Source organism: Ovis aries, chromosome 1 (genome assembly GCF_016772045.2).
Source record: "Ovis aries strain OAR_USU_Benz2616 breed Rambouillet chromosome 1, ARS-UI_Ramb_v3.0, whole genome shotgun sequence".
Classification (NCBI taxonomy): domain Eukaryota; kingdom Metazoa; phylum Chordata; class Mammalia; order Artiodactyla; family Bovidae; genus Ovis; species Ovis aries.
The window spans coordinates 256,109,152-256,123,945 of NC_056054.1; the positions used below are offsets into that span (position 1 = coordinate 256,109,152).

Here is a 14,794-nt window from a genome sequence, read left to right on the forward strand (position 1 = left end):
GTGTGTATCAGTGTCGCAGGGGTAGAAAGAAGGGGTAACATCTAGGTTTAATTAACAAATATCCCTTGACAATTTCACGTCATTTTCTGCATTCAAAAGGGAGATGGAGTGGGGAAGACAGACGCAGTGGGGCAATGAGAGAGGGTCCGATTCGGTAGCCTCTTCAAGGAACGGCTGAGCGACCCTCTCTCGCCCGAGTGCGGGCTCCGGGTGGGTGGACTGACGCCCCTCAGCCCCGCAGCGCCACGGGCCCCGCATGACATCAGAGGCTAGGGAGCGCGCAGAGCGCAGGCGCGGGCGGAGAAGCAAGGCGGGAGGGGGGCCGACTGGTGCGGCTCGGGAGAGCGCTCCTCCGCCCCGCGCGCCTGAGCCCCGCTCCGCCCGATCCTCGCAGTCTGCGCCGCGCCTCGGGCGTCCAGAGCGCGCCGCATCAAGCGCCGCCTGCGGCCGCCCAGCCCCATCCTTCCTCCTCCTCCTCCTTATCTTTCTCCTCCTCCTCCGCCACCGGACACGCAGCCGCAGGCCGGGGCCGGGACGCAGCTGGGGAGCCAGGGACGCGCGCAGCCAGCCCTTCCCCCTCCGGCTCCCGCACCGCCGGCCGCCTCCCCTCGCCCTCCTCCTCTCCCCTCCCTGCTCCTTCGCTTCTCCTCCTCCTCCTCTCCCAGCCCCAGCTGCCAGCACCATGTCCGCAGGGGGAGATTTTGGAAACCCACTGAGAAAATTCAAGTTGGTCTTCCTGGGGGAGCAGAGCGGTAAGTACCCCGCTTATTCCCCGGGTTTGGAGTCGAGCCCACCCCCGCCGCCAAATCATCCACCCCACTGGGACCCCGACCTCGGCTCGAAAAGGCCCCTCGGTGCCCGGGTAGAGAAGAGGTTTGGGGATGGGGAGGTCGTGGCCGGCTCGGAGGGGCCGGCAGGGGAGGCTCCAGGCGTAAGGGACGACGAGGCGCTGGGGCCAGAGGTGGGGGCGAGGGTGGGATCTGGGGTGGGGGCTCGGGGTGCGGCGCGCCGGGGACACCGGAGGGCGGCGGCTCGCTCGGCGGCGCCGGCCGCGGGCGTGAAGGCTCCGGGCTCGCTGGCTCGCTCGCACTGCGGCACCGGCTGCGGGCGACCGCGCAGGTGGCGGGGCGCCGATGAGGGTCGCAGGGAGGGCGATTGCACCTCTTTAGAGAACGAGACGGCACTGGCGTCTGGCCGCTCCCCAAACCGCGGCACCGGAGGGGCTCCCTGGGGCCCCTGACGGGAACCGTAATTGCAGACACGTCCAGGCCCTGGGGCAGACGGCCGCGGCGAGAAGACCGACATCTGTCTCTTCTGAAAAGAGCAGGTGCAGATCGTCGGGGAACAGGGCGCCCACCTCCCCTGACTTACGTCCGACTGGGCACCGAATGTTCTAGACCCGTCGCCCTTCGCTGCTGTGTATTAGCCGCTTTCGGGCTCAGGGGTCTGAGCGATGACAGCAGGGGGTCCCCAGTGCAGGGCAGATTTGGGGGATGGAACCGGGGCGCCTTGCACCGAGAGCCGCGAAGCCCGGCGCTGGGCAGAGAAAGGACCAGGCGACACGCCCTGCCTGGCTTCCCAGCACCCCTCCCAAGAGCGTTCTCGGCGGATTCTTCCAACCCCCACCTCCCAGCTCACCGCCCTTCTTGGGGGAGGGGAGGCCACCGTGGCAGCGGGCCAGGGGCCAGGGAGACGAGGAGACAAACGGCTTTCCTGCTGTCTGGTAGCTCCCCCGGGGAAAGCGTCTCTGAAAGCCAGGTTAGTCCTGAGGAGGGAAGACCAGCCTGAAGAGCATGGAGCCTCTGACACTTGTAGGAAGGAGTGGTTCTCAGAGCATCCCTGCAGAGGCCTCTCACCTGAGGCTGCGGGGAGACAGGCTGGGCCCTGACCTGCTCTGGGAGAAGGCTGTCTCTGGAGGCAGGACCACCAGCTGTAGCTCTACAAACCAGTCCGGTTCACCTGGTCTAGTGCCTGTCTGTACAAGGGGCCGCAACACACACAATCTTGGGAGGACCTGGTGAGCTCCAGGTGCTGCTGTGATATGTGTGTACATATTGCTTGTGGAGGTCACATGACAGTCGCCTGCCTGCCGCTGCTCATTAGCTGGGATGCAGGGATGGCTCCGAGAAGGGTGTCAGAAGGTGGCCAAGCTCTGACATGGGTTTTAGGGCCAAGCTGGGCATTTCTGAGCAAGATGAACTCAGCCAGCCAGCCCTGTGTCCTGGACTTTTGAGTTTCTGATCTTAGTAGATTCCAGTTTCACAAAACTAACTTTTTCTTGTGCCTAAAGGGATTTGGGAGTAGAGGGATTGGTCTTCACATTACAGGGCTAATCCAACCGGTGCTAGAGCCCTGGGAGTTGAATTCTTAGCTGTGTTCCCTTGAGGAGATTTCGAAGCCTTTCTGAGCCTTAGTTTCTGTCTCTGTAAGATGGTTGCCTGAGGGTCGTTTTCTTACCCCTTCATGTTTCCTCAGTGTCTCTCAAAGGGCTGGACCCTGAGAGGTTGTCAGTAAACACAGTTTTATTCCAAGTCTGAATATGCTTCAGTGAAGGAGGTTTGGTGAGGAGAATGCATCTGGTGTATTTGAGTGAAAACTCTGGGCTCCCTCAGAACCTCTGATGGGCTGAGGCCCCTGATGAGCTCTGCAAACCACCTTTGCACCTAAAATCACAGAAACAAGAGCTGAAGCCCTCAGAGCGTGAGCCCCCATGTTTATAAGGGAAGCCCAGCATGTTTATAAGGATAGGGTGTGGACCCAGAGGTCTATTGTGAGTTGCTAACACTTCTGGGACTGAAACTCGTGTCTCCTGTTCCCGGTCACTAACATGCCATTGGGAAATGAGGTGACCTTGAATTGGGAAAGCCAAGAATTGGGAATCTTTAATCTAGGAGGTGGTGGTTACCAAACTCTGGCCAGGATTATGGCTGGGTTGGGTGACCTGGTGGGAATGCCAGGCTAGTCGTTTGGGATCATGGTTTCTGAGCCCTTTGAACATGGTCATTAGGAGAAAAGGCACTGCCATTAGCCACATTGATTCTTTCTGGCAGGGAGCTCTAAGGCCCTGAAGACTCCTCCCACTTTATTAGGTCATTAGTGGGTTATTTACCTTCAATTTTACAGAGCTTTGGGGTCCCCGAGTTATGCAGGGGACATGTGCATCCCTGAGCCTGACGAAACAGAAAAATTACCACCACAACCATGACTTCCATCTTGCCTGCAAGCGCTTTTACACATGTTGGTCCTTTGTGCCCACATCCTCCACAGCCTGTGTAGTGGAGGGAGCCGCTGAATTCTGGCCATCACCTCCACCCTGGGTCTCCCTCCCTGTGTGATGTTGGAGGTCCCTCCCCTTCTGTACATAGGGAACTCAGGTCTGCTGAGCACAGCGGAGACTACTAGAACAGCAGTGGGCTGGTCTGTATAAGTTGAGCCTCCTGGAGACGGGCCAGGGGAAGGAAGTGGAGGGCTATGGCCTTCTCTTGTTTCCTGTACCTGGCATAATGGTGGCATCTCTCTAGGCCAGTGGGCAAGGACAGCTGGGTCCCAGAGACGAGTGCCCACCCTGGAGCCCAGTGATGAGGAGGGTGCCCTGAACCAGATAATACCAGGGGCATGGGGCCTTCAGAGATATACCGGGGACCAGGTTATGTTGGGACACTTCAAGGAGCCAGTCTAGAGAGAATACCTCTAGTCTATGAGAGAGCACCCGCTCCAGGCACAGAATGATTGCTTGCCCTGGATTGTGGAATACAGGGCTGGCCAGTGTCAGCTTGGCAGGGGAAGGGATTGTGCAGAGAGTGTTGTAGACCCAGGATAAAGGGTTTCCTTGCAGTGGGGAGGCTGAACAATCCTCTTGGGGCTCAGATGGCTCTCTGAGCCTGCTGGCCTTGCTGTCATGCCAGTGGCAGTGGTTGGGGAGAGGGCGTGATGCACACCAGTCCTGACTTGGGCACCTGGTGGCATCCAGAGAAGGGAGGCATGAGCAGATATCTGAGGACAGAGCTCGCCTCAGGCACACAGCCCTGCTTCTGAGTTCTGCTGGCATTCTATGGGGGCTCTGGCTTCATGCAGGGCTTCTCCAAGTGTGTGTGGCCTGGAGGAGGAAGTGTGCGGTATCTGCTGCACACTGGCCACTGCTAATCTCCCTTCCCCGAGACTCCTCCAGCCAGAGCAGGAAGACAGCTGGACCCAAGTTTGGTCTGCTTCCCCAGGCTGAGGCCAGCAGGCCAGCTGCCCCCTCTGACTAGGTGCCCCCCATACCCCCTGGCAGAGGCGCTGCTGGAGGTGCCATCCACACACTGGACACAGAGTGAGTGGTGTCTCTGGACTCGTGCCGCACAGTGACCCTGCAGGCAGCATTGTTGTTTAGTCATTTGCTCAACCATCCCTCTCTCCCTCCCCCACCCACATCTCCCTTCCTCCTCCCAGCATCCATTTATTCACTCAGCCAGATCTCTGAGTGGATCCCTGCCTCATGGAGCTTATAGTCCACTGGGGAGTGCAGATGTCTGCGGGTATTAATTCCAGTAAAGGTCTTTGAGAGCCGTGGCGAGGGAGGAACAGCTGCTGTGGAAGCACGTAGCAGGGTGTCCTACCCACCTTCAGGGGACAGGTGACCACGGTGCTTTCTAAAGGCTGCAGAGGAGAAGAGGAGGAGATGCTTCCACAGGCAGTGTGCTAGGCTGAGCGCAGGGAGTAGGTCTCACAAGGGGCCCATCCTCTCTAGGAAGCTTTGTTCATTCTTCTCCCCACTTTGTAGAAGTGTGTGGGGTGGGGAGCAGGAGGCTGAAGGTGACCCTCAGGCTTGCTACTGCTGAGAAGGAAGGAGCTGTCCATCCACTTTCATCCCAGTCCTCACTGCTGGCTCCCTCCCTGCCCATGGCCGGGCCCACTCTGGACCCCTGCCTTCCCACCATGCACACTGCCGCAGCCACCCCGGAAGCCCGCCACTGGCCTGGTGACTCTGCCTAACCCCAGAAGTTTGCTCCTCCCAGACCCGCCAGCCCTGCTGTGCCCAGTCTAGCTGGGCACTTGCCATGGCAGAGCTTTGCTTTTTTTGAACATTTTTAAAAACAATCATATGCTGCCCCGGGGCCTCTGTTGTGTTGATTATTTAGGATTTTAAAATGTTTACTAACTTTTTTTAGGTACAAAAACCCTACCTGAATTTTAAGCCCCTTAAGAGCAAATTTCAGCACCTAAGATCTAGTCACCTTTCCCACCTGTCCAACTGCAGGAGGTTTGTACTTACTAAATATCTCATTTGAAAATGATGAGAGATCTTTGCTGTGTGGGATTTGCTGATGGCCCATCAGTACATTGAAAGTGAAAGGAGTCAAGGCGGCTTTGAAATAAGGTTCTTCCTCCTAACACCTGCCACTTTGTCAAGCCGGAGGATTTTTATCCACAGCACTTGAATCTTTCATAGAAGATTGGCTCATTTATCCTTGGTTGTGCTCAACTCACCCTTCATCTTATGGAACCTGAATTTCTTAGGGCACCCCCATCGCTACCACCATCTCTGAAGAACTGTGAGAGAGCAGCAAGGCCCCCAGAGATGGGGCAGAAGGGATACATCCAGCTTTCTGTGAGATCCAGTTTGAGTCACCAGGAGACTCCGTGCCTAAGCTTCTTGGTCCTGCTTTTTCTCTTATCAAGTTTTCTCCCTGCCTTAGTGGCTGGGTAAGAGAGGGAACCTTGGACGTTGGATACAGACCCAGAACCTTTGCTTTATTTGTTTAAACAACTGGGTATATGAGGTCAGACACATACAGACACCAAGACTAGAGTTAACCTGTACTCAGCATAAGAAACAGCTTCCTGTGTAGCTCAGTGAGTAAAGAATCTGGTAAAGAATCCAGCCATGCTGGAGCCCTGGGTTCGATTCCTGGGTCAGGAAGATTCCCTAGAGAAGGAAATGGCAACCCACTCCAATATTCTTGCCTAGACAATCCCATGGACAGAGGAGCCTGGCAGGCTACAGTCTGTAGGGTTGCAAGAGTCAGATACAACTTAGTGTGTGCTTTCTTCTTCTTTCTGGCATAAGAAAAAAGTGATATCCTCAGTGCTGATGATAAATGCTCAAGAACCAGCCAGAAGAGAAACAAGAAACTGTGAGAACTGGTTTTGGTGGTGCAGGTGTAACGATAATTACATGGTCTGATTATCATTATCATTTGTAGCCTGCAAATTATAATGAATACCATTAAAATATAACAGCCTCATTGTCCTTTTGTTACTTATTACATCCCTAAAATTAGCCCATGAATAGTTATCCTTATAGCTGTTATCTTGACATTGCAAGTTCGCCCAGGGCAGGCCTGAGGGTGGTACCATCTGTGTCCCATCCAGGCTGCAGAGTGTCCCTGTCTTGCCCACCGTGTCTTCCACTGTTGCGGAATGAATGAGCCATTGAATGTGTAGGGCTGTCTGGTCTCAGCATAAATAATTTAGAGAAACAGATGGACAGCCGCGTTGCAGAAGGTGAGGAAAGGTTAGGTCGAACTGCAGAATTCATAAACGTCGGGAGTGGACTGCTATGCTGGGCATTTCTTCAACTGTCCGTGTGTGTGTCATTATTTTCTATTTCTCACTACAGAGAAGATGGCGGAGGTTGCCAGGGAGAAGTACCCCCTGTACCCTGAGATGGCCAGCTTTTGTTAGATCCCGAAAGACAGGCTGCCAGGAAATCAGGCCGTAGGCAGGGCTAGGCACTTAAGCCCTGAGGGGACTGTGAGGCTGAGAAAGCCAGTTTCTGCTTCCTGGAACAGGGCAGGGAAGAATGAAGGTTCCTAATGCCTGAGGACTCCTAAGAGAGCTTCTAATACCGAACTTGACATTTCCAATTCCCTTTATTATTTCGGTAACTTTGGCCCTGAACTAAGTGAGATCATTTTGAAAAGTAAATTTTCACTACCATGATCCATTATTATTTTAGTAAAATGATTTATTTTTAATTGAAAGGTATATTTATTTCGGTCTCTTGGTAACAAGGCTGGTGGGAGCCCAGGTGGCTCAACCACACGTCCTGGACCGGGTAGCAGTCGTTCCTAGGGGGTGACGTAATCAGAGGACAGACCAGGGTGCAGGAGAAAGCAGATTACTCCTCACTCCTGAGGGGAGGATGGAGCCTTTAAAGTAAAGGTTACGCCTATAAAATGCTTGAAAAGCATGCCAGCCGGGAGCCCCAGCAGGAGCTGGGTGCAGTGGGCAGGTGAGGAAGGGGACTTCCCTTGGGTGCATTCTGTGCTGCAGACCTCAGCTTTCCTCCAGGGCCTGGGCACTGGGGTGGGGCTTCTTACCTTCACGGGTTTCCCTGGAGCAAGAGGTTTCCAGTATTGGGGGGCGTCACAGACTGACTCAGTTTCCCCTGTGGCTGGAGAGGAGGTGAGGGCAGGTCATAGAGACTGATTTGGCCAGGAGCTGGGACTTTCTCCCAAGGGTGGTGGGGAACTGGCAGAGGATCTTCAGCTGGGTGGGGGTGGGGTGGAGGGGGTGGCGGGGGGTGGCCTGGTCACCTTGCTGGGGAAGGATCCATTATTCTAGGGGCTTGGAGAAGAAGGGAAGGTGGTGTCCAGACTCAGCCAGCCCTTCCTGACAAAATGGAGTTGACCCTCCCGGATTCCTGTGCCCTTAACCCAAGTGGCATTTGGGAAAAACCCAGTGTGCTCAAGGCTCCCCACAGGGAGCCGTAGACATGGGATTCATCCTGTTTTGCAAAGGCTCTGAGAGAGCTGGTCACGCCCAGCGACTCCCTGCTTATGTGGCAGGTTGGAAATCCAAACCCAGGTCACCATGAGAAGCAGTGAACTGTCGGGCCTTGTGCCTCAAAGAGAGGCCCAGGCTTGAGGAGGGTGGGGATACTGAAGAACACTGAGGTTGTGTACAAACGGGGTCCACAGTAAATGCCTCCTGGGGAATCACGCGCCAGGCTTTTTGCTGAGGCAGAGCTGCGGTGCGGGGGTGGGAGTGGCCTTTAATCCCCCCAGACTGGTAGCAATGCTGAGGCCCCGAGCGGGGAGGAGGGCTCTAGGAAGGAAGCGGGGTCTCCTCAAGGGAGTCTGATGGAGCTGGGATTGGATAGCAGGCCCTCTGTTCTCATACAGTGTGAGCTGCTTATCTGGGATTGTTTAAAGGAAGCTGATAGGGATGGTGTCACTAAAGTCCTCTAAGTCCGCCTTACTGCCCTAGAGGAAGAATATTCCCCAAGTTCTAGCTGAGAACTAATTACACAGGAGGGAAGAACCAGTCACTCTGAGAAGCTGGTTCCCACCAGCTCTGGGGGTAACTCTTCCTCTGGCTTCCTCCTCCCTCATAGGCCTGGAGATACCAGGACCCTGGAGACCCTGATTCTGTCCGGTGCCTGCCATCAGCTGGCCATGTGGTTGGATTAGCCCCAGCCCATCTCTGGCTTTTGCAATATCCCCCTGGAGACTAGAAGACCTGGTGATCACTGGGGCCAATGGAACTCTACTGCTGCTAAGTCGCTTCAGTCGTGTCCGACTCTGTGCAGCCCCATAGATGGCAGCCCACCAGGCTCCCCCGTCCCTGGGATTCTCCAGGCAAGAAACTGGAGTGGGTTGCCATTTCCTTCTCCAGTGCATGAAAGTGAAAAGAGAAAGTGAAGTCGCTCAGTCATCTCTGACTCTTCGCGACCCCATGGACTGCAGCCCACCAGGCTTCTCTGCCCATGGGATTTTCCAGGCAAGAGTACTGGAGTGGGGTGCCATCGCCTTCTCCAGGCCGCTCTAGCAAGGAACTGGTTCTTTATTCAGCACCAGCTTAGAGTAGGATGCCAAGCCAGTAACACTCCCAGTCTGGACACAGCACAGGATAGAGGGGCTGCAAGGATGAAGACATGGGATCAGGGCCTCTGCCAACTGTCTCCCGTGCAGCTGCCCTGGGCTCCAGTGCAGGGTCCACTCCGGTCTGCCACCTCTTCTCTTGGCCGGCACTCTAGGCCCACCCACCAGGGCCCAGCCCTCCCTGCTGTGCCCTCAGGCTGCTGTGGTTCATCCCTGCTGATGATGTGTTTGGCTCAGGTTGCCAGGCAACAGGGATGGAGCTGTCTTGCCCTTCCTGCCGGGAGGCATTTATTCCATACAGAGGACCCATGATGAGGACAGCTCCCAGGTACGCCTACTCCAGGACACTTCCTTCTACAGGCAGGTGGGCAAGTGGTAAGCAGGGATGGCTTGGAAAGGCCCAGAGCCAAAAGGGGGTATGCAGTGTCCACCACAGACCAGTCAGGCTTATTGACCCAGTCCTGGCTCCTACTCCAGCCCCATCACCAGCGCTGTCCTTTCAAGCTGGGGGCTTCCACCCCAGCCTGGCCCTTTCTGTCTGGGTGTTCGGATGGAACAGGACCCCCTGTGCTCATTTTCCTCCCCAAGACAGTAGGGTCTTCATGACTTTCATGATGTACTGACTGCATCAGTACATGACAATGCTGAATGCTCCAGAGGAGGTCATTTTGTTAATGAATAGTAATGGTGATCCCCCCTTGCAGATGTGTGAGCGGGAGAGAAGTAAGGATTCAAGGCTTGGAGAGTCACTGATAGACTCTCTCTCTCACGCATCCCTGATCTGACAGGTAGAGCTGCCCACCCCATTTTATAGAGGGGAGGAAGCGAGGCCCTGAGAGGCGGAGGCACTTACACAGCGTGTGGGGCCAACAAGCTGCTACCACCAAGCTCGGAAGGACCCCAAGGGCCCTGAAAACCCCAAGGTAGTGTTTTCCCTGCTTTCCAGCCTAGCAGGAAGCCAAGCAAACTCACCCTGAACCTCCTGGCCCCACAGTTGTTCACAGGCTAAGTACCTCAACTTTACTGCTACTGTCCTTCCCGAAGGACATGGCCTGGGGACTGCAGGCCAGAGGTTCTGCCCTGTGAGTGGAATAGTGCTTGACCCAAGGTAAGTGGGTCGTAAGCCTCAGCCAATGTTGATGGGAATATTAAGTACACAAGCAAGCCTGTGGGTGTGGTGTGCAGGGGACTCAGGGAAGGCTTCCTGGAAGAGGTGGTATACAGTGAGCAGGAATTCACTGGCAGGTGAGAGGAGGCATCATGAGCCTCTTGGCTCATCATGAGAGGGCCCGGCTCTGCCAAGGCCAAGGCCTGTGATGGGCATGGGTCTTCCAGGGAATTGGGTGTGCTTCACGTGGCTGGGCTCTGGTGTGGTTGGGGGAACGTGGTGGGAGGAGTTCTACCTGGGGAAGCAGGGTCAGGCCACATGCCAGGGTCTGAGCCTTTCCCACAGGTAGCCAGAACACACTGGGGGGCTTCAACCAAGGAAGGGTGTGTCTATAGGTTAAAAGACAAAGATATGATCTGGTTGCAAGCAGGTGTCCTGAACCAGGCCACTGGGAACATTCAGAGGATGGGATTTGGAGAAGGGCTTGTGACAGGTGTCAGCTTGAGCTTTCTTCCAGGCCTCAAGTTCAGGCCTCAAGTTCAGCTCTGCTGGGGATGTATATTTTCTTCATTGTTTCTCTGTTGAGTGAGGACTTGGTAACAATGAAGGGATGGGGAGGAGGGGGTTTTGTCCTTCTCTGCAAGAGCACACTGTCCTCAGATGTACCCAAACTGGCTGCCTTAAGCTCCTCAATCCTTCGTCCCCTACATCCCCTGGGTACCCCTGGACTGCTGGCTGCCCTTCCAGGCTCTTCCCATCCTGCTCAGGGCAGGATTCACCACCTGGTGAGAAGCTGCTTCTGGGTGTGTGCATGCCCCAGCCCTCTTGTAGCCTCCTGTTACTGCCTCCCTTGCTGGGCTTCCCATCCAGCAGACACCTGACTCCCTCTTTTGCTTTCTTCCATGGATTCCCCTTGTTCTTCTCTGTGGCTTCCAGCTCCCTAGCAAGCTCAGGGATCCCTGAGGACTGGAGTGAGGCCTGTGTGGAGAAGAGCCTCCCTCCCCACCTGGGCAACAGAAACCAGGTCTTGAGTGGGCTGCACAAAAAGCAAAGGTGGGAGCCAGGGAGCCAGCGTGGAGGAAAGGTCCTGCCATCCTGAAGCCAGCCCCCACCCACGGGCCAGGTCATGGTCTCATAGTCTGTTCTCAAGGCCTGAAATGCCACCCTCCAAAGTCCTGGTAACCTCGGCTCCCTGCTCCTCCTGTCTTCTGGCCCTGGAGGTTATTGAGCCCCACTTGGGTATTCCTTTGTCAATGTAGCTGTGTCGGGAGAATATCCTAATTGGAAGTCATCAGTGGTCACTACCAGAGAAGGCAATGGCACCCCACTCCAGTACTCTTTTGCCTGGAAAATCCCATGGACAGAGGAGCCTGGTAGGCTTCAGTTCATCGAGTCGCTAAGAGTTGGACACGACTGAGCGACTTCACTTTCACTTTTCACTTTCATGCATTGGAGAATGCAACGGCAACTCACTCCAGTACTCTTGCCTGGAAAATCCCACAGGCAGAGGAGCCTGGGAGGCTGCAGTTCATGAGGTCGCTAAGAGTCGGACACGACTGAGAGACTTCACTTTGACTTTTCAGTTTCATGCATTGGAGAAGGTAATGGCAACCCACTCCAGTGTTCTTGCCTGGAAAATCCCAGGGACGGGGGAGCCTGGTGGGCTGCCATCTATGGGGTCGCACAGAGTCAGACACGACTGAAGCGACTTAGCAGCAGCAGCAGCAGTGGTCACTGCACGTTTCAGTGGGCAGGGCCACATTCACCATCTGTGAGGTCAGAGTGGATGGGGAGACCTGTGCCCTCAACTGGTGCTCACCAGCGGTGTCACCCCTGCCCAGGTTGCTGGCCCAGAAAAAAACAACCTGGAAGTTGGCAGCAAGCAGCTCAGCCTAGCTTTGACCTGTGCAAAACCCTGCTCCACAGCCCCTTTGCCCTCCTCCCCAGGGTGGAGGTGGGACCAGGAGACACACCCCTGGCTTGGGACTGCAGAACTGCAAATGTGACCTCCACACAGGGGACAGGTCCCTCTGGGGGAGGGGGCAACGGAGAGAGAGGTAGAGAAAATGTTCTGTGCTGACCACGTTGGTGAGTGGGGAACAGACATCACACAGATGGAGAGAATCAAGCGAATTATTCAGAACACATGTTTCTTGTGTGTTTCCTCATCCAGTGAGGGGTGGAGGCAGGGGAGGAAAATGGGAGCATCAGGGGTGCCAGAAAGACAAGGCCATGGAGGCTCTGAGGGGAGGCCCCCACCAGACACAGATGCCGGAGCGCCACCGTCACGGGGCTTCTGGCTGCCTCACGCTGCAGCCTTGGGGAAGCTCGGCTGGTGTAGGCTCTAGGCAGTGGTGCTGTCCACCCTGATGTCCTGACCAAAGAGAACTAAAGGGTCCCATGGAGACACTGATTCCTGTTGGGCACAGGAATGATGGGACCAATTCTGTATTCAGGTGGAGGATGAGGTAGGAGGTCGGGACCCGCTGCTGTGAGGAGGCTGATGACCTCTCTCCCTCCCAGAGCAGGGGTGGAGAGAAGGGCTCTCACCTTGTCCCGGGGGACGAGGGAAGCATTCGTCAGCTCACTGCACCAGTGCTGCGACTCCAGGCTTCCTTGAACATACCGGTGCCTCCACAAGTCTCTTCCCCACTAGGACACTGCGGTTCCCAGACTGGGCGGCTGCAAGTGGGGTCAGGCATTGGATTCAGGAGATTGTTTGGTTCTGTTCTTTGTGTTAAGAGCGTTTCTGAGAAGGGTTTCTTTTTGGGGAAATAGAAAAGCCACTCTCAGATCAGCCGCTTATTTTGGGATATTAACAGATCCTACTTGCAGCACCAGCATCCGGAAACTCTCCCCTGATTCTAATCCATCACTCCCCCACATCCAGCCGGAGCACTGCAGGCTGCTGCCCACGTCAGAGTGTGACATGCAGGGCTGGGAAGGTGCCCAGCTAGCCCACCCACCCTGTTGTCTCCCACCTGCGTCAGAAGAGGGCAGAACTCCAGAGGCTGGGCCAGAACAGCTTGGCTCCTTCCTCTATTGTGCAGCTAAAGGGCCATCTAAACCAGAGGTCTAGCCCAGACGGCAGTGTCTGCTTGTATGTCCGCCTCAGCCGGAGGGCTGGCAGTGCTGTGGGAAATGTATGGTGATGTAGTCACAGCCTCTAACAGAGAGACCTGTGAGATTCTGTTGCAGGTGCCCAGCCACTGACACCGCTGCAGGAGAGGAGGCGGAGGCTAAGTCAAGAGGAGAGGGGGCGTCTTCAGGAATGTGAGATGGTTTGGCAGATAAGGATCTAAGGCGACCCTACATGAGTCACCCTTGTGTAGTCCCTTGAATCAGAAGGAACCCAACACTTGCTTCTAGCCAATATAGTATGGCAGGGATGACAGCTATCACTCCCATGATTGTAGCTCTGAAAGACTCCTCTGCTGGCCTTGAAAGAGTGAGCTTCCATGTGGGGAGAGGGTAGTGAGGGGTCCTACAGCAAGGAACTGTGGGTGTTTCCTCTAGAGGAAAAGCAGACCCTGGCCGGAGCTCCCCCAAAAATGGAGATTCAGTCCTCCAGCCACGAGGAACTGAATTCTGTCAACCACCACAGATGGGAGTCTTGAAGAGCACCCGAGCTCCAGAAAGAAATGTAGCCCAGTCAATACTGTGATTGTAACCTTGTGAGACTCCAACCAGAGGATCCAGGAAAGCTGTGCCCAGACTCCTGCCCCAGGAGAGTGTGATATAATAAATATATATTGTTTTGATCCATTTCGTGGGTTTTTTACACAGCAACAGATAACTAGTACAGATGGGGTGAAAATGTTTCCAGGGAGGGCACACCTTAGAGATGCTCTCCTTTTGCAGACTAGGAGTTGGAGCTTCCAGGAGGGGCTGTGACCTGCCCCTGGCTAAGCAGCTGGCTGGAGCCCCCCAAAGCAGGCACTGGGGTAGCCCAAGATTTGGACCCTGGTTCTTGCTCTGCTACTGCTCTTCCTTCGTGCAATGTTGACCAAACCCTCCTGCTCCCTGGGTCTCTGATTTTTCCTGTTATGTGAAGGACCGGATCGGGTGATCTCTAGGTGCCTTCTTGCTGTGATTTGGTGTTCTCTGGCCACTCTGATCTGTCATCCTTCTGGAAGCCAGGCTTCAGGGCCTTCCTGCAGTTTGATCTCTGCTGCTCTTCCCTTCTTGTGTTTCTCCCTTCCTGACCTGGGCACACTTCGGTCAGCCTGATGGGCTCAGACAAACCTCTGAGGTGGAGCCCTGGGCTGCGCACCAGGAGAGATACTATCTCACTGTGACCCTTGTGCTGTGCGACCCTGGGCAAGTGGCCCCTCTTCTCTGACCTCACATCTCCTCAGCTCGGTGAGAGGCTCGGTCAAGTATAATTCCAAGGGTCTCAATGGCTCCCACTGTCTGTGGTGCTGCTTTGGAGCTTGTGGGATGGAGACAGGTGAGGCAGGCTACATTTTTTCTGGTACCCAGGCATCCAAGTCCAGGAGGAGACCTGGATAGCCACCCAGTTCCTTGTTTCCCAAGCCTGGCCCTGCAAGCACCCCAGTACCTGGCCAATAGTCATTTCTGGTCCACAGGGCTAGAGACAGAATCTTCCTTGCCTGCTGAGTGTTGCTGTGCTCATTGTCAGGCCTCGGGACACAGAGATATAGAATGCATCTTCCACCCCAGAAACATTGGTCCTTGTCTCTAAATTTCACCTGCAGGTCCATCCCTACTCCCTCTGTGAAGCGTGAGCAGGTACCCTTGAGCCCATCCTGAAGGCAGGAGGGATCTTCTTTCTGTTGATGGAGTGGGGAGGTCTCCATGTCCACTCTTCCCTCACCAGCCCCCTGAACGTGCAGTGGCCTGGGATTTTGCCTGTTTC

General features: G+C 55.4%; 1 protein-coding gene across 1 annotated transcript in view; it reads left to right on the forward strand.

The window, feature by feature from the left end:
• The first annotated feature begins 282 nt into the window (after positions 1 to 282).
• Positions 283 to 14,794, forward strand: part of RAB6B (RAB6B, member RAS oncogene family) — a 63,996-nt gene continuing 49,484 nt past the window's right edge. The window contains exon 1 of the mRNA XM_004003327.6: positions 283 to 752. Coding sequence (XP_004003376.3) covers positions 683 to 752 — 70 coding nt within the window. The 5' untranslated portion in view covers positions 283 to 682. The remainder of the gene's footprint in view (positions 753 to 14,794) is intronic.